General features: G+C 38.4%; 2 protein-coding genes across 2 annotated transcripts in view; one reads left to right on the forward strand and one right to left on the reverse strand.

The window, feature by feature from the left end:
* LOC129698055 (uncharacterized protein K02A2.6-like) overlaps positions 1–20,308 on the forward strand; it is a 198,828-nt gene that overhangs the window by 26,416 nt on the left and 152,104 nt on the right. The window lies entirely within an intron of this gene.
* pan3 (poly(A) specific ribonuclease subunit PAN3) overlaps positions 1–20,308 on the reverse strand; it is a 76,245-nt gene that overhangs the window by 3,629 nt on the left and 52,308 nt on the right. Inside the window, exons 9-16 of the mRNA XM_055636893.1 lie at positions 17,704–17,862; positions 16,901–17,017; positions 13,756–13,857; positions 10,869–11,034; positions 9,536–9,623; positions 7,629–7,768; positions 6,301–6,430; positions 2,412–2,476 (exon numbers count right to left, since the gene is read on the reverse strand). Coding sequence (XP_055492868.1) covers positions 2,412–2,476; positions 6,301–6,430; positions 7,629–7,768; positions 9,536–9,623; positions 10,869–11,034; positions 13,756–13,857; positions 16,901–17,017; positions 17,704–17,862 — 967 coding nt within the window. The remainder of the gene's footprint in view (positions 1–2,411; positions 2,477–6,300; positions 6,431–7,628; positions 7,769–9,535; positions 9,624–10,868; positions 11,035–13,755; positions 13,858–16,900; positions 17,018–17,703; positions 17,863–20,308) is intronic.

Raw genomic sequence — 20,308 nt, forward strand, 5'->3', positions numbered from 1 at the left:
AAGACCCACATAATTAAATGTCTTCATAGCTAAATATCATTTTAATATAATTTTATGCTGTATTGATTACAAAAATATATTCAAATGATTCATAATGTTTTAAGGAAATTAAAATTACTTAATACAATTTTAAAGAAAAGTTAATGGATAAATGAATAGCTTAAGATGGGTTTAATATTACATATTAACACATACACATAAATGAACTCAATGTGATGATTACAAATTGGTTTGTTTGCATTAGCAGCACTTAAAGGCAGTGAAATATATACATTTTCAAATTCATTTATTCAGTTATACTTTAGTCTGAATTTTGACTGGAGTGAAAAGGACAATTATCACAGTACAGACGCATCTGCATCTAAATCATGTAGATATTAATACTAACTTTATTTTAAGCTGGTTTAATTAAGTAGTTAGAAAAAATTGATATTTCCACAAATGGCAAAGCACCAGAGTCAACCAGCACAACCTTTCGTTTCAGAAGAACTAAAACTTTAAAAAAATAGGTAACTTACCTTCTTGGTTAACTTACCTTGGTTTTTCATGTTTAAGTGTAGTTTTATCTCCATAATCAAATTAAATAACTTATTAATTTAGGAGAACTGATATTTGCCATCACCCTGTAATCTTATCATTTCCATGTGGCAGAGATAGAGAGAGGAAGAGCAAGCAGAGACATACAGGACAGGCACAGATAGAGAGACCGACTAGGTACATGCAAGAGCCTAGAACCCAGAATCCGGAATAGTGTAGGCTGTAGTGATGCAGCCACGAGTTCATGGTAGAATTCAAAAATAAGCATGAGAACTGAAAGAATTTGAGGCGTTGCCACACTGGAACACAATGTAGGTCACTGAGGCAGGGGTGACGGGCAAATGGGTCTTCATCTGTGGTATACACATCAGATCTCGTGGTGAGCTCTTATTGACGAAAGAAGAGGGACAGAAGTGTACAAGGTGGGGGACACGGCTGAGGTTTGTTGCAAGTGTAGTACAGCAAATGTTACTGTTATCTTATATTCATTATTAAAATGGCATATGCATTATTGTCATTTAATACTCGATTCAAAATAGTGTACTAGAAGATAGACGGAAAGTGCTGGAGTAACTCAATGTGCCAGGCAGCATCTCTGGAGAAAAAGGATGATGTTTCGGGTCGGGGCCCTTTTTCACAGACTGAATATTGGATATGAGAATCCTGATCACCTCGTTTCTAATTGCACAGAAACACTACAAGAAACAAGTATTCTATACTTATGGCCCATTCTTAGTCACGTGTGTGACCAAAAAGACGAAAAATGGTGGAATACATCTCTTCTAATTCTGAAAGCATTACAGGTATATTGCTTTATACTGCATATATAATTCATATTTTTTTCAGTTTATCAAGTGAAATTGTTATGTTATGCCGACAATGCTTGTTTAGGGTAGGAGGTCAAATATGACTGGTCACGTGTGTGACAGCACACAGAAGCAGCTTGTGAATTCACTCTGTGAATTGTAAGTAGCTAGAATGTTCATATCTTTAGCAGACATGCATTATAGTTCTTTAGGTAGGAAAATAGCAATAATATTAATCTCTTCCAAGAATTTTTTAAAGTGGCGACATCTGGTCACGTGTGTGACATTTTGGTTCACTTTCCAAAGAATGGGCCTTATACAGACATTTTAAAGAGCCCATTACTGAACCAAACATCAGATGTTGGACATTTGAATTACAAGCACCTATCAGCCACACTAGCTGGATGTGGGTCAAAACATTGTCATAATTTGTATCTAGAAAACCAAATAGTATGGTGTACAATGAGAAATTAGATATGATTGAAAGATCTTAAGTACTCACCATTTAGTTTTAGAGATATATAATGCGGAAACAGGCCCTTCGGCCCACCAAGTCTGCACCGACCAACAATACCCGTTCATTAACACTATCCTACACACACTTTGGACAATTTACACTTATAGCAAGCCAATTAACCCACAAACCTGTATATCTTTGGAGTGTGGGAGGAAACCGAAGATCTCGGAGAAAACCCACTCAGGTCACGGGGAGAACGTATAAACTCTGTACAGACAGCACCCGTAGTCGGGATCGGACCTGGGTCCCCGGCGCTACAACCGCTGTAAGGCAGCAACTCTACTGCTGCGACACCGTGCCACCCTTAATTTCTCCAGCAATAAATCAAAATTCAATTATATTATTTTATTCCACTATTCTTAATTACTGAGCTAACCCATTGAGCCTTGTTAGAATCACACAACCTAATTAGCTGAATGCTCAGAGAATTTACAGACCTGGACCAAATGAGAGGTGATAGTCAAGAGTGGAAAAAGTAAGAAGGGGGGAAAGAGAGGGGAACAATAACCCTACAGCATTTTCTGCTGAGAGCTTCCGTAAATAAAGCTTACTCTGGCCTTTCATTGATTGTTCCCAGTTTTGCTAGCAGCCTAAACAGCCTTCCATTTTGTACCTCCTGCAAGAGAGAAAGGGAAACAGATTAAAACAGAACCTAATTATTATTTCGCTGAACTATAGTTGTTCTAAAGTGTAGATGTAACTGGCTTTAACCATGCAAAAGTAATTAATAGAAATAGAAATACCTTTTGAAAAACATTTAAAGCAGAAAAGGACAAAAAAGCTATATCCTCTCTACTCTACTAAAATACAGCTAAATTGCAACTATGATAAATAAGTAATGGTCTTGGCATCATGTTTGGCACAGACTTTGTGGGGTGAAGGGACTGTTCTTGTGGGGTACCTTTGCATGTATTGTCCCACTACACCTCCAACATGCCATTCGCTTTCTTCACTGCCTGCTGTACCTGCATGCTTACTTTAATTGACTGATGAACAAGGACCCCCAGATCCCATTGTACTTCCCCTTTTCCCAACTTGACACCATTTAGATAATAATCTGCCTTCCCGTTTTTGCTATCAAAGTGGATAACCTCACATTTATCCACATTAAACTGCATCTGCCATGCATCTGCCCACTCACCCAACCTGTCCCAGTCACCCTGCATTCTTATAGCATCCTCCTCACAGTTCACACTGCCACCCAGCTTTGTATCATCTGCAAATTTGCAAATGTTACTTTGAATCCCTTCCATCTAAAAAATTGATGTATATTGTAAATAGCTGCGTTCCCAGCACCGAGCCTTGTGGTACCCCACTAGTCACTGCCTGCCATTCTGAAAGGGACCCGTAAATCCCTACTCTTTGTTTCCTGTCTGCCAACCAATTTTCTATCCATGTCAGCATTCTACCCCAATACCATGTGCCCTAATTTTGCCCACTAAACTCCTATGTGGGACCTTATCAAATGCATGTACGATAGTGCCCTCTGGTGGTATCTGTATAGACTCCACACAGAGACCACCAGAGGCCAGTATTGAATCAGATCACTGTAGCAGTGTTGTGCAGCTCTACAAGTTGCACTGCTGTGCTGAACCTAATTCATGCGATCAATCTTTTAATTGCTCAGCAATAAAACACGAATAATTATTCTACTAAATAATTCTTTCCACACCAAAGTAGTCTTTATTAGGCCTATAACTGAAATTGCCCATCAGATTTAAATGATGAGATAGCATGGGAAGAAATCATTGCACTATATAGCTATAACCATAATGATTGTCACTGTTATACATCAGGGAAGATCAAAGTTTAGGCAGTGAAAGGGAGCTGTATGTTTAGGGACTCTGATAGAGGTTTCTACGGCTGTGGCAAGACTCCGGGATAATGCTTTGCCAGGGCTAAGCACATTTGGTTGCATCAGTATTCAGTCTGAAGAAGGGTTTCGGCCCGAAACGTCACCTATTTCCTTCACTCCATAGATGCTGCTGCACCCGCTGAGTTTCTCCAGCATTTTTGTGTACCTAAGCACATCTCCGACAGGTACAGGACATTCTAAACCAGGTGTGGGTGCATAGAGGTCATGGTGCACATTGGCACTAGTGGCATAATGAGGAAGAGAGATGAAGTCCTGCATTTGGGGAATAGATCGGCTAAGTGCAGCCTTTCGCCCAAAGTAAGGGAAGAAAGAGCATAGGTTTATGGTGAGGGGGAAAGATTTAATAAGAACCCGAGGGGTGACTTCTTTTTTATTTACACACACACACACACAAAGGGTGGGCATATTGGTCAGCATGGGCAAATTGACCAGTGTTTCCACCTGTATGACTGAGAAATTAGGTTAGGCAAAAAGTTGAAAAGCAGGACTGTTATCTCTGGATCATTCTCTGCCTCACGTGCTAGCAAGGAATGGGAAAATTGGAGTCAAATGCATGATGAAGGAGCTGGTCTAAGAGGGAAGGCTTCAGATATTTGGATCATTGGGATCTCTTTTAGGGCAGGTAGGACGTATGCAAAAATATCTGGTTACACCAGTACTGGAGGGGTATAGTGCTGCATGGAAATTTGCTTCCACTACTTGGGTGAGTTTAAACTAGTGTGGTAGTGTGATGGGAACCAGAACATTGTCAGCAGATGGAGGGTTGACCATGAGATAAAAAAAGAAAACTGTAGATGAATGTACAGCACACTCAACCATCTTTTGCTTTAAAGAATATTATCAATATATAATAAAAGGGATTAGTGGCAGTGAGATGAAAAACAACCAGAACCTTATTGTGGAAGTGTGAGGAACTTAGAGCTAATTCCATTATTTATTACATACTTAATACCAATCTTTTGTTATCAGTGGTGTTTTATTCTTAAATCTTAATAACCCCATACAGCGCATGGTTTGGAAATTAACTTTGTAAAACTATTTACTTTGAAGATAATGATTATGGCATTGAATCCAAGATAACCAATACGGCAATATATTCTATTTGATTGCTGCAGTATTTTCTATTTGTTTGTTGCTGGCAGTTGTTCAGAAAAAAATTACAGCTTCTAAATATCTAGGCTAAATGACAGTTTGGAAATACCTGCCTCGACTATCTCTTCTGGCAGCTTGTTCCGTATACCCACTACTTTGTGTGAAAAAGTTAACCTTCAGGTTACTATTAAATCTTTCTCCTCTCATCTTACATCTGTGACTTTTGGTTCTTGGGACCCCTCTATGGATAAAAGACTCTACATTCACCCTATCTATTCCCCTCACAATATTATACATCACTAAGACCACCCCTCTGCCTCCTGCATTCTAAGGAATAAAGTCCCAGCCTGCCCAACCTCAACCTATAGCTCAGGCCCTCAAGTCATGGCAACATACTTATAAATCTTCTCTGCACTCTTTCCAGTTTCACAACATCCTTCCTATAGCAAGGTGACTAAAACTGAACACAATACTCCACCTCATCGATGTCTTGTACAGCTGTAACATAACATCGCAATTTCTATACTCAACACTCTGAGTGATGAAGGCCAATGAATAAAAAGTTTTTTGACCAACCCATCTACCTGTGACACCATTTTCTAATGGACACCAACAACTAATTACCGGCACTGATAGATTCCTCTGCTCTACAACACTCTCCAAGGCCCTGCCATTCACTGTGAAGGTTGTGCACTGGTTTGTCTTTCCAAAATGCAACACCTCACACTTTTCTGCATTAAACTCCATTAACTGTTTCTCGGCCCACTTGCACAGCTGATCAAAATCCTGCTGTTAACCTTCAATGAATCATAATAATAATCATCTGCATTAGACAGCATTGACCATTCCTGTCAACTTGCCAGCTGATCACAATCCTGCTGTCATTTTCAGCGTGGAAAGCCTGCTTTCTGCGCAAGTAAATGCATTTCGTACAACTATTCATAAAGATAGAATACAGTTTGGCTCTGAAAAATAGGTGTTAAAAAATTAAATTGCTATTGGGCTAGCTGATTATAAAGATTGCTGGTGAGCTTTCAACACTTGCTGAGCCAGTAAAGAGATGCGATCATGTATGAAGCATCCAATCACAAATGAAAATGAAGTGCCATGGAAAATACCCTGCTGCTCAAACCGTTTTTGAAGCTAGATCTTGGTTAACTATCGAGAAGAGACGCCCTATCTTTGTAAGCACAATGAAAGATTAGTTAACAGAGAAACATACTGATGACAATCAGAAAGCGATAATGAACAGAGGTGTCTTGGAGTAGCAAGAACAATGAATGGAACAAGTCATTTCAGGGATAAAATTTCATACAATTTCCTGACTGGATGTGTTTGCTTTTGTATAGAAAGCAAAACTGCATATGTAATGGCATCTACAATGGACACTTTAAAGAAAACCACCACCTTAAATTAGGTATTATAAGCTACTGTTGACTTGTGTGCATGCAAATTAATGCTTGAATTTTTACCTTCATCAAATCATTTTCTATAACATCATTTCTCATCTGTGCAGCATCCAATTGTGTGTAAAATCGTGCACCTATCATTGGCATAATATCATTTACACTGCGTAGCCGATTTTGATCAGTCAACAAATACCTAGAATTTTCAAAAACACAGTAAAGGCGTTAGATACAAGGATGCTGCTTTACAAAAAAGAACAAAGGACAAACGCTGCACATCAGGCACTATCTCTGGAGAACATGGATTGGTAACATTTCGGGCCTGATCCTTCTTAAGACTGATTGTATGGGGGGGTGGGGTAGAAAGCAGGAAGAGAGGAGGAGCAGGAACTAGCCTGGCAAGAAATAGGTGGATACAGTTGGGGGGAGGAGTGGGGGAGGGGGTTGATAGGCAGATGGTTGGACAAAGGTCGGAGATGAAAAGGCAGGTGTGAAACAAGATTGAAGATCTGCAAATTGTGAAGCTAGATGAAGGAATGTAGGTGGAAGGGAAGAAATAGGTGAGAGTCCAGGTGGGACACAGCAAAATCAAATTCTAATCAGTTGAGTCCCATGTATACGGTGCAATACATGCACATTTAAAAAAAAATGCAATTTCTGTTTTAGGCAAGGCTGAGAATCTACGGATACTTTCAATTTGTGTAGAGGTGGCAATTTAATTTCCTTTCAGTTTTCCCAAAACTTGATAGATCTTGGGTGGATTAATGAGCGGAACTTGTACCCATGCAAAAGATCCCCACTAGTTTGTAGTTGATAATGCAGTACCCAGGTGTTCCACAGGTCTTTCACTTCATGAATGCGCATTTGTGTTTTAATAGTAGATGGGGGCATGATATTGTGGAGCTACTGAGGGCTACAATTATTCTTCATACTGAATATTCCCAAATTCAGTTCCAGGAGATACGAGCTACAATGCTGCTTGATTTGCTCTCAATTGCCACAAGTTAGCTACTGCCAGTAGTAGTACAGGTCCTTCAAAAATGTAAATCAGTTATTTGCTGACATTAGATCAATTTATTTCTTCTCACAAAACAGAAATTCATATTTCCAACTTTTCAGACAAAAAGAATTATCACCAGTGCTTTAAATTATAGAAAACTAACAGATCTGAAATTTGAAATCTATTCTTGTTCTAGTATGCAGCAGCTTTTTTGGTGAACTAAACTGTATGTTTCGCTTTCTTCCTGTCCATGAAATGAGACAAGATGACAGCTGCGTATATGAAGTAAGAAAACAAAGTGTTGGCAGAACATACAACCGCAGTTTAGCATATTTCAATGAAAATAGAAGACCAGATTATTCTAATTAAGGAACAGATTTGTCAAGCAACTTACAAAATCAGGTTTTTCAGGTCTGAAGAATAATTAAGCGACACCAAATCCATAGCCTTTTGTATATTCTCTCGCTGGATTCCTGCCACAGAGTTGCATGCTAAGGCCAAAACCACTTTTCCAAGAGATATTAGATCGGCTTGCTGGTGCAGGAATACAAATGGAAATCAAATTACATCCTGGTAAATACATACTAGTTTAATGGTTAACTCTTTATAATATAAACTGCATTTGTATTCTGGAGAAACAAGGAACAGCAGATGCTGGTTTACAGAAAAAGTGCTGGAGTAACTCAGCAGATCAGGCAGCATCTCTAGAAGAGATGGATAGTTGCCGTTGTGGGTTGAGAAGAAGGGAACTGATCTGAAACGTCATCTACGTTCACCAAAGATGCTGCCTGACGCATTGAGTTACTCCAACACTGTTTTTATTGCATTAATATTATACTCTGTCCAAAGTTCATTTTTCTTTAACTCATGGAAAAAAATAACTAGCCAGCTGCTTCTTCCTATATTCCTTGCTGCCTGTTAACAAGGTCCACTTGAATCGATTGTAATGGGGCTCATATGCTTAAACTACTTTTGCATATGGAAAATAAATTATCTCCACATTATTTATGTAGCAATAATTTGCAATGATGCAACCAGGATTTACACTCAGAAAATTTTATTTTGAAGTAAAGTGTATCTGTTATATCAGCCAATATGTATGTTTATTTCATTAAAAAAAAGGCAATTTTAATGGAATGGAGCATGTTCCATTAGTTATACTTGCTTGTGTGAGATTGGGTTTCTTAAAGGATGCTAGTGAGTTCTAAGCCTGCTCTAACTACAAGCTAACAGTGACCAAATTTGAAGTAAATGACGCATCTGAGACCTTGTTGAACAATAGGACAAAACAATAAGGTTAAATGATTGAGAAATAACTCTGGGGAGAACAGAAGAGAATGAATTCAATGTCAATTCTACAGAAAGAAAAAGAACAAAAGAGGAAAAATTAAAATTGTTTTGTCTCAAACTATTTAACATTTTCTTTAAAGTCATAGAACAATACATAGCCTGAAGTCATGAGATACCATACTTATTGTTTTCTAAGGTAGACACAAAATGCTGGAGTAACTCAGCGAGACAGGCAGCATCCCTGGAGAGATGGAATGGGTGACGTTTCGGGTCAAGATCCTTCTTCAGACTTTTTCAGAGTCTGAAGAAGGGTCTCGACTGGAAACGTCACCCATTCCTTCTCTCCAGGGATGCTGCCTGTCTCGCTGAGTTACTCCAGCATTTTGTGTCTACGTTTGATTTAAACCAGCATCTGCAGTTCTTTCTTACACACTTATTGTTTTCTAGCGGGATATGGGAGCGTGATTACTAGAGATTGTTCACATTATCACAATGATGTTACAAGTTTTATGACCAGTTATTTTAATAGATAATTGATTTGTAACTGCATAAACTTCCTGAAAATAATGAAGAGGTTAGGTACGAGACATCACACTTCCAGATCTAATTGCAGACGTGGAAGCAAACTTGAATAATTTGCAATTCACGTTGTATTTTTTTCCTCACTTTATCGATGACTGATTTGCAAATTAATAGAAGTATGTTTGGATACCACCGTATATGAAATATAACTATGGCTTATAGTGCTTCGTCCCCAGACGCGGAAAATCAGTTGAATTGCAGAACAGGGTGAACTGTGTGAATATGTGTTTTAAAACGACACCCTTTTGTATTTTAGCAGTTCTGCATGAGAATAAAAATTGCCACTTCATGAAAAAAAAAACCTACTTTAATGTTCAACATTTGGCTCAAAAGAGAGCTACACCTTGAAGCCTGCTTTAAAAGAAAATCAGTTTGGAACAATAATTGTCTCAATAGTTTTCATAGGTTCTGTAAAAATAGTGTGCTCACCTGATACTGAGGCATCATTCCCAGTGGATTATTTTGACTACTATCAAAAGTTAAGACATCAGAAATCCCAACACAATTCACACGTAACCTTGGGATGGGGGGAAAAAATTGGACTCAGACATTTTTATAGTGAATTAATTTTTTTTTTTTTATGGTTACGACTTTTTGAAACTATGGGTTAACAATGTTCTTTATCCAGATTTTGACTTATTCAATGAGATTTCAGCTGGCAATTTAAAACATTTCTAAACATCACATAGCTCAAGATATTGATGTTAAAAAATAAATAAATAAGCGAACTGCAGTCTGTTCAACCAATCTTACATCAGTGAAAATGGAAAGTCAGAAATTTGTAATTTGATTCAATATAAAAATGTGTAAAAATCTGTTGATACCCGGATGTTATAGCATTCCACTGCTCCAGCGAGTTAGGTCACTATTTGCTTTTGGATTTACAGTGGCTTATCTTTAGTTCAACAGTGATTCTATTCATTAAATTTACAACACACAACTAATTAGGACAATTTGATAACATACTATCTACTCTCTGAAAAAGTTTTATTTACACCGCACATTTTCTAGTCAATTTCTCTTCTTTCAAAATTACTTAAATAAAATAATATACAAGTATTTTGTTTAAGATGGAATGAGTGCAGAGCAGATTTACAATTAATTTGTCAGGATTCGAGGGCCTGAGCTGTAGGGAAAGGTTGGGCAGGCTAGGAATTTATTCCTTGGAGTGCAGGAGGTTGTGGGGAGAATGTTAGAGGTATATAAAATCATGAGGGGAATAGGCAAGGTGAAAGCACACGGAGTTGGGAAAATCAAGTACCAGACAATATGGGTTTAAGGCGAGAGGGAAAAGATTTAATAGGAACCCCTGGGGCAACCTTTTCTCTTCAGCTGAGTATATGGAACGAGCTGCTGGAGGAGGTAATTGAGACAGGTACCATAACAGATTTAAAAGATGCTTCGACAAGTAAATGGATAGGAAATGTTGAGACGGATACAAGTCAAACAATGTCAAATGGGACTAGCTCGGTTAGGCATCTTGACTGGGACAAAGTGTGTGCTTCCGTGCTGTATGACTCTGACCTTACCTTTACAAGATGCGGGACTTTGCAATGTGAAAATTGTCTGCCTGGTAGTTATAGTTGGAATATGGAAACATTTCAAAGTATACTTCATTATTTTTGAAGTACTTTACAACATTGCGAAAGATACTTTACAAACACAACACTTTATTTGACAATATTTGTCGAACAACAGCAAAAACTGAACAAGTATTTGAATGTTAAGGCAGAAAAAAAGCAAGTATAGCTTACAGTTTTACCTGGTTTTACCAGTTATAAGAATCTTGGTTGGATCCATCACACGACAGGCAAGTCCTGCCGTATGAATGGTCCGCAGTGCTGAGCTCAACTGGACAATGTAGGCCCAGATCAGTGACTCTGGCAGTAAACCTGCATGTTGGCGAGGGAGAGGTCCATCATGCTGCCCTAGGGAAAACAACAATGACAACCTTTTGTATTCAAGATATTTAGTACGGTATAAGCAGGGATTAAGTGAAGAGACTAAAACACCATCAATGAAAGGAATAAGAATCTGACTGGCTTCTGGCCAATGTGCAGTTAGGTAGTAGCAAAATAGTGCATATTTTCAAATATCTGGAAAACAATTATTCCTTTTGGAATTTAATTTTGCTTGCCTTTCACTTTATAACAGACCTTCCTTTTTGTTTTTAATTTCCTCCATTGCCCTATGTCAGAAAAACAGTTTCATCTCTAAAACTCTCCAATTCTGATATTTTATGGTTCTCCACAGAGGATGGGTAATTTTTTAGCATTCTGTTTTTATCTTTATGTAATGTGCTGATGACCCTTCTCAGAATCTTGAAGTCTGGATGGGTAACGAGAAGGTTTTCCCAACAAGTTCAAAATTGAACAAGAAATAATATAGGTGCCTAAAACTTCAACTTTTCCCTCATATATTCTTCAAAATTGAATACACTTTTTTTGTAAGCAGCTTTATCATTTTGTGAAAGATTTGAAACATTTGAATATCTTGAGACCACTAAAAATATATAAATGCAAGCATTTTTGTTTTCTCTCTCCTTGACAAAGTATCATTAGAACATAAGTGATAGTAGAATTAGGCCATTCGAATCATCACGTTTACTTCGCCATTCAATCAATCCCTCCTAACGCCATTCTCCTACCTTCTCCCCATAACCTCTGACACCCGTACTAATCAAGAATCTATCTATCTCTGCCTTAAATATATCAACTGACTTTGCCTCCACATCCTTCTGTGGCAAAGAATTCCACAGATTTCCCACCCTCTGACGAAAGAAATTCCTCCTCATCGCCTTCCTAAAAGAACGTCCTTTAATTGGGAGGCTATGACCTCTATGACTCTCCCACGAGTGGAAACATCCTCTCTACATCCACTATATCCAAGCCTTTCACTATTCTGTACATTTCAATGAGGCCCCCACTCATTCTTCTAAACTCCAGCAAATATAGGCCCAGTGCTGTCAAACGGTTCACCTACTTATTCCTGGGATCATTCGTGTAAACCTCCTCTGAACCCTCTCCAGAGCCAGTACATCCTTCCTCAGATATGGCGCCTAAAATCGCTCACAATATTCCAAATGCGGCCTGACCAGCACCTTGGAGCCTCAGCATTACATCCCTGTTTTTGTATATAAACCCTCTCGAAATAAATGCTAGTATCATTAATAGATAACATAGCTGATCAGCATTTCAGCGGTGCTGACATTACAAAATAAACATCCATACGTTCCCTGTCTATAGATTAATTTAGAGGTATTTAACCCCAGTCAGGAATTCTAGATTAATCAGCAAGGTAATTCAAAGTCACATTCAATGTTCATTCGAAAAAATAAGTCATCATAGCAGTTCCACCAGTGAGCAGAAACCAGATAGACAGGTGAGGAAATATTGGCAAAGTAGCGACCTTCTAATCATGAACCAACGTGCTTGGTTAATTAGACAAACATTAATTGGCTGCAGCACAATTTGTATTCCATTCATTTCTTTTTGTTCTGCCTTTTTAGGTGATGAACTACATTTTTGTTGGATGTGATAGATGGGGAGGAGGCAGAGTTTTAAATGGCAGAGTAAGCCACAATATTAGGCTTGTAAATGGCAGAGGCAGCCACAATATTAGGCTTGTGCAGGTGTTCTAAATAAGAATCAGTTGAAGCTTAAGCATTGCAGTGATCACGTTAAACTGGGAGACAATTTGTGACCACATCCCTTACAAATAAAATCCATGGAGTGGGACAGCAGATGGGCTGGTAAGATAAACCTACTGAAAACCCATAGCTTCTGATTCATGCGACTTAACCACATTACCACGAGTCTCAATTCTCAACTGTCAACTACATTTTCGTATCACAGCAACGAGTGGCAAGGCATTTATCTTACAGGTTTATTTCTTTGCTTGCAATTTAGTTTCTATTCCTTTAGTTCACTTGAGACATAAGGAACTGCAGACACTGGTTTATAAAAAAGAACCAAGTACTAGAGTAACTAAGCTGATCAGGCAGCATCTACGGGGGATATGGTTAGGTTACTTTTCAGGTCGGGATCCTCCTTCATACAGAGTCTGAAGGGTTGTACGACATCTATCCATGTTCTCCAAAGATGCTCCTGACCCGCTGAGTTACTCCAGCAGTGTTGGTTTTCCTTTAGTTCACTTTTGTTTTCAAATAATATAACATCCTTGTTAAAGTAACATCCCTGGATTCATGCCACTTCAGGTGCAATAAAATCTGCATCTTGCAACAATTCTCAGCAATTTTAAGAGATGCACATGAAATCTAACAGGTTTCTAAACACTTTACTTTCTAAAACCTGGGTTATACTGACATTAAAACATGTCAAAATATATTTTTTAATGCATTTATTATTAGCCAACTGTGGAAACCAGTCATTTCAGAATTAAAATCCAGAGAAATTCAAGAACAATTTTTGCTCAGATTTACTTACCAGATCCAGAAAAGTTAGTCAGTTTGTGATATTACCAGAATTGGTCAGTTAAAACCAAGTAGCTTACAATCACAGAGAAAAATTTCAACTGCTTCTTCAGGTAGCTTGTTGCTTATTTTTCATTTCCGATGCTTATTTCGGAATTAATTATCAGTAAATGAATCTGACATTTTTATTTTACAACATAATGTACTTGGTGCTCACCCCATTTCCTTTTCGTGAAATAGGCATCAGCACTGGGGTCATTGAAGTGCCTGTTCATCATCGTCTCTGCTCCAGCATGAAAGTCATAAGCAAATACAAGTGCTATGGGAAAAAGCAAATAAAGTCTATACAGGAAATTTGCAGGTCAAAAATTATTTCACGAGGAGTAAATTGCCAAGTTTCAAATGTTTGCTTATCTTGGAAAAAAAATTGACAAGTAGGAAATAGTACATCAAATAAACAAGGTAGAGACCACTTTGGCAACTAAAGAAATTATAGTCATAGTTATATAGCACAGAAACAGATCCTTTAGCCCAACTCGTCTCTGTTGACAAGTTGCATGGTAATGGAGACACAAGAGACTGCAGGAGTCTTGAGCACAAAACAAATGCTGTAGGATCTCTAGATAAACTTAATTGTCCACTACACCGTCAATTATATTCTCGTCCAAATTGTTAATAGTGAACATGATAGTGGGAATGCAGTGAAAGTCCACCAGCTTATTCCCAGAGATGGTGGGAAGATTACGTGGAGGAGATCAACACTATTTTTTGAAGAATGGGAAGTGATTTCACTTAAACATACATAATAGTTACAGGGCTTCACAGGGGAGACACAGGCATGAATTATCCTGGATTCTGAAGAGGCTAATACAGCCAATGATGGGGCAGGATGGATTGGCAGGTGGACGTTAGGGAGGTGATGTACTTCTTTTAGTGTGAACACCATTTGCCCCAACCAAAGGACTCAAGATTCTCAATGTTATCCAGATGTGCTATCTGCATTATATGTTTTTGGAACAGGGATTTTCACAAGTAAGTAGGTATTAGGCTTGCATAAAAACCATATGGGAACATCATTGATTGTTTCTATTGTCTACTTAAATGGTAATCTTTTGTTGTGTGTGTTCCAGGAGTCTGGTAACAGTCAAATAAGTAATGTGTCCTGCTTATTGTAGTTGGGTGTATAAATAGGGCCTCAGTTCTCAGGATGTTGGTCTGGAAGAGAAAGGTGATGCTGGTCTATCCTCCTACCAGTGGCATTGGAGGATTTATTGGAGACAACATTGGTAGCATCTCTCTGGTCCTTTAAATATGTGGGTTGTTATCATCATTAGTAGAATTTCATTAGATATTATTTTATTTATCTAATATTTTGTAAGAATGCTACCAGAAACATCTATAAGACCAGCGAGAATTGATAGAACTAGATTCGTACAGTTCCACTCAACCTAATAGCTGAGTCTCACGTTGCGAGTTGACACAAGAGGTACCCCGAGTTAAAACTCGTGGTAATATTGTACGATTAAAGTACGGAACTCGTGGACGCAACTTAGAGACTCGTGGCGCTAACGGCAGGTACTCATGAAACTTGTCAACTCTTGCAAAAAATCAAACATGTTTAAAATTTTCCACGAGTCAATTTTACTCTTGTGGTTAAGAATTGAAACATTTTAACTCGTTGTAAGAACGTAGTGGCCCGTGCGTTTATCTTAGTGTATCGTGAGTCTACCGTGGGAACTCTTTAACTCAGCGGGCAGGCAGCAGCAGATTGTCGCTCCCTTCAGTTTCCCAGCGACAATCACCTGCCATAACGCGAGAAAGATCATGCACTTTTGTAGGTCTCCTTTGTACGTCGGTGTTTCTGTCTTTCTCCAATCATTGTTGGCCCTATCTGTCACCACCCCCACCTATACCCCTCTGGTTCCCGGGCATGTGTGTCACCCCTTCCCTCCCCTCTCCAGCTCCCCGCCCATTGCACCGGCGCGGGGGCTTTGCACTGTCTTCACGTCGGCGATGCCAGCAGGTCAGTGCCAGTTGCCCCGGGGCAGTCGCTCCCTTCAGTTTCCCAGGGGGTCGGGACGGGACTGTAGTTGTGAGGGAAAGGTGGGGGAGGGGGGATGGGTGGGTTAGGTGAGCAGGAGAGTGGGGTTGTTTGCAGTTGCAGAGGGAAGGGGCAAGGGCGGTACAGTTCCCAATCTCAGCTCCTGTCCAGGGGGGTGGCCAGAGACGTCTGGACCAACGGACACCGACCCCTAATCTCCCGTCTCCCCGCAGTGTGTAGACATGGCAGTAAATTCAATTAAAACATATCAAACCTGTGTTTCAAACAAATCATAAGTATAACTGCTCTGGCACTGGATGGTGCACATTTGCCCTTTGTAGGTCACATCAATAGATGCGGCCGCGCTGAATTCTATCTTTAAAACAAAGCCACAGGATGGAGAGGTCTTCTTTAACACTGTTGCTTATTAAAATAAACCTTCAATCAGGATTGGCTCAAGAGTAACTCGGGAGACGAACTTGGAACATCGCAGAAATGACAAGTAAACGGCAAACTTGTCATACCCGTGGGAACTCGGGTTAAACTCTTGATCATACACTTGCAATCTCGTACACAACCATGAGTCCTTCACTCGGGGTACCTCTTGTGTCAACTCGCAACGTGAGACTCAGCTTTAACAATTTTTTCATTGGGATGATGGAAAGTTGACAAATTCACAAAATCTTGAACATTATGCTTTTATATTGCTCGTTTATTTTAAACATACCAATTCCAGGATTTTTAATTAATAATTTTAACGGTCATGGCAATATGACAAAAGAAAACATTTCTGACAAGCAGGCATTTAACTTAAATCATAGAACTATTTAGTCAGAAGTAAAGTTAAACAGCAGGTCAGCGCAGTCAAGTGCTCTTGCCATTCAAGAAAAAGTGAAAGCAAAAGTGACTGCACACTGTTGCCACTCTGATTTGTTAAAAGTTGACTCTTCCATAAAATTATGTAAAATCATGTAAAAATGCCTGCACATAAAAATACTTATGTAGAGATGTATGCACTATTGTTCAATGCTAATATTTACTTACAGAAAAATTAGTTAAGTTGAAAATGTGTATGAATTTGAGTTATTTTACACCAAAATTTCCCCCAGACTTCTTGTATTATGCATCACCACAATGTCAATATGAGTTATTATGAAAGCAATTAAAAATAAACGTTAATTTGAAAACGGATCTCCCAAGAGAAATAAAGAAAAATTACCTCAGATATAATCTATATGTTATGTTCCTTTCAAATCAGATGTTAAAGAATTATGAGCAAATTCATATGTCTAGATGGGTTGGAATATTCTTAACTACTCACAGTGTTCTCCAAATGCTTTGGTAGTGAATACCTCTCTAAGTGTTACTGTGTTTGAATGTTGTATCTTCTTCCACATGTCTACTAAGACCATGCATTTCGTGTTAATAAGTCGAAAGCCTGTAAAGTAATCAAAGCAAATTAAAACAATGCCTTTTTAATGTTGACCCATCCCTCAGCATTTTAAGCTAATCTTAAGGACTCAAACCAAATTGAAACAGTTTGAACTTGCTTTATGCGCATAGATCTAAACTATAGTGCCTTTCAGATGGTTACATTCAATAAAACCCCAAAAGTTCAGTTTAGTTTAGAGATACAGAACAGAAACAGGCCCTTCAGCCCACCGAGTAAGCGCCGACCATCAATCTCTGCACACTGGCACCATCTTACACACCAGGGACAATTTACAATTTTTACATCAAAGCCAATTAACCTACCAATCTGTGTGTCTTTGGACTTCGGGAGGAAACCTGAGCCCCCGGGAAAACCCACGCAATCACGGGGAGAATGTTAAACTCAGTACAGATGGCACCCGTAGTCAGGATCAAACCCAGGTCTCCGGTGCTGTAAGGCAGCAACTCTACCACAGTGCCACCGCACAGAATTACACAAATATAGCAAGTATAGAATTATAAGTTTATAGCATGTTATTTAAATTTTCCAAACTGCTAATGATCAATGATATCTCTGATTTGAACATACAAATATAAAATGGAAAGATTTTACTGCAATACATAATTACTCAAAATAACCTTAACAGTATACCTGCAAAGAGTACACATTGACTAAGGTTCAAATTTCCTTACCATGTATCCTGCGAAGGCAATATGGCAGATCGTCTTTGCTATTTATAGCTTTGTAACATGATGTAATGAAACCAAAATTACTCGTTTTTTGTAGCCGGTTGGCTGGTGGGGGTTCCAAAGGAAAAAGACTGTGGTAGCTGTCCACTTCAGTTGGAAACCCTAAAGCAGAAGATCACGGATTATTCTAATAACCAGGTATGACCAGCCACATACTTAATATAGCTAACAAAGCAATTATAAACTATACATTATTGCAATCTACAGTCATGCACATATAAAGCCCAAGACCAAAAATAGTTGAGTGATAAAAGACCAGAAAAGTCCAACAGATTCTTAAACTAAACTCAGCCAGGTGACTGCAGGGATTGAGATTCCTGTGCACAGGAAAAACATGTAACCCTATTTCAGAGCACGGGGACTAAAATATTATGGTTCCCTCTTTTTAACATTATCCTAACTTTCTATAAATCTTTCAGGCTCACAATCCTAACAGTGCCCTTCATGGACATCCATCATTAACCTCCTTGGTAAATATAGAAACATAGATATCATCTAAAGATTATAATTTTCTCCATCCCACTCTCCATCGCTGCATACACACCTGTCTTTTAAAGTTAAATTGTTAAATAGTTGATGGATAGAACTCTGGATATTTCACCTTTTTGTTTTCTAAGAAAAGTGCAGGTAACTTTGAAAGGAAGACTCACAACTTAAGATCTTCACCCCAAAATTCTTCACTCTGCTGCTAGTAACCAAACGTTCAATCACCTGAATCTCAGCCAATAGAATTCACTTCCAAATACTCCACCTCCTGGACTACCACTAAAACTTTCCGTAAATTACAATTTCTTAACCAATATCACTTTTAATGACACCACCTTTGGCTTAATGTTTTTGATTAATAATAATAATAATAATAATAATAATAATAATACTTTATTGTCATTGTAAATACATACAACAAAATTTCAGGCGTACTTGTCGAGCGGAGCTCCAACGTAACAGATAAATAATAACGACAATGGAAACACCAAGAACGACAAGAAAAACTTCGTCAAGTCAGAATGTGCAATATTTCACCGTACAGTGTTGTGGCAGTACAAAATATTGCCTATGGGGGGTGTGTGTTCAGTGTAGAGTTCAGAGTGGTGATGGCCTTGGGGTAGAAACTGTTTGTTAATCTTGTGGTGTGTGATTTGATGGACCTGTAACGCTTTCCTGAGGGCAGAAGGGCAAACAAGTGATGTGCGGGATGAGATGAGTCCTTTAGTGTGCGTGATTGTGCCATTAGGAAGAACTTTGGGACATTTATCTACATTAATGACAAGAGCTTTTGTAGATGCTAATAAAAGTTCCCGCAATTTTGAAACTATTGTCAAACCAAATTGAATGCAACATTTAACCAAAAATTGACAGAACTGATTATGTTTCACACACTATACTTCACATAAACTAACATGCAGATATTATATTTACTAATCACAGAAGTGAAAAGCTTACTGAAGTTACAAAACCCAACGTACATCTATCTATGTTGGGAGCAGTGAATAAGTTTCCATTTTTTGTTTAATTGGAGCAATGTGATGGTTAAGATGAGAACTATTTCTTAATTATTGTGCAATAATGCCCCAGTTTCAGTAGTGTGAAATGACATAAAATCAGAAAGTTATACAAACTTGAAATCTTATTATTTCTACTTTTAGTGCTTGGTCTTGTGGCACCAGTAAGAACACCTTCTGTGCACAATTTAAATTTGTAGAATGTAAATAAATAATCCTGTAGTATTATTTACTTGCTGATTACCCAAAAGTACACAATGCAACGTATATAATTATAAATTTCAGCAACAATAATTGAGGATATTTTTTTTAGAGGATTTTTTTTTAAAGAAGTAGAACGTTTTCTCCTCCACTACCAGCAGGACAATACATTTGGGAATCATGGAATGGAGTTTCATGATCAAATCCTGTTGGCGATTTCCCTGCAAAACTCTGCCTGCGATTTTCCAGCTATGCTCTTTTGCCAGAATCCACATGCAGTCCAGTGATGGAACAGGTGCTTGCTGAGATTGCCTAACAATTACACTGGGACATCTGCTCTCGCTAGGTTAAGAGATGGCACAAATTTAATTGAATACTGGCTGCAGGGCTAATGAAGAGGAGGAAATTTTGTTTTCTTTAAACAATAGTTAATTTTAATTAGCTTTTTTGCACTATTTAATATTTTTTATTTATTCACAATTAAAAAAACAAAATAATTGTCATGTTTTTGAAATTCAGAAGCACTAAATAAAAACGACATGGGAAAGCTGGAACATGGGTTGTGCTTTCTGCTAAGGGTTTTCAAAGGAGGTCTGCGAATGGGAGTTGCTCCAAACCATGTCATGTCATTTGTTGGGCAGGAGCCACTGGATACCACGTTGCTCAGCTTTAGGACTGTCTCAGCTAGTAAGAATGACCTCACTGATCTGGTCAAAGCAAGTCAAGAGATTCCAGAATGTAAGCTGGAGTGGGTACAACTCCAAAATAACTCAAGCCGGTAAAGTCGATAGGCATAGCTTTCAAACATATAACACACTGGAGGGACCCTTGTTGAATTCTACAAA

Source organism: Leucoraja erinacea, chromosome 6, assembly GCF_028641065.1.
Source record: "Leucoraja erinacea ecotype New England chromosome 6, Leri_hhj_1, whole genome shotgun sequence".
Lineage (NCBI taxonomy): Eukaryota > Metazoa > Chordata > Chondrichthyes > Rajiformes > Rajidae > Leucoraja > Leucoraja erinaceus.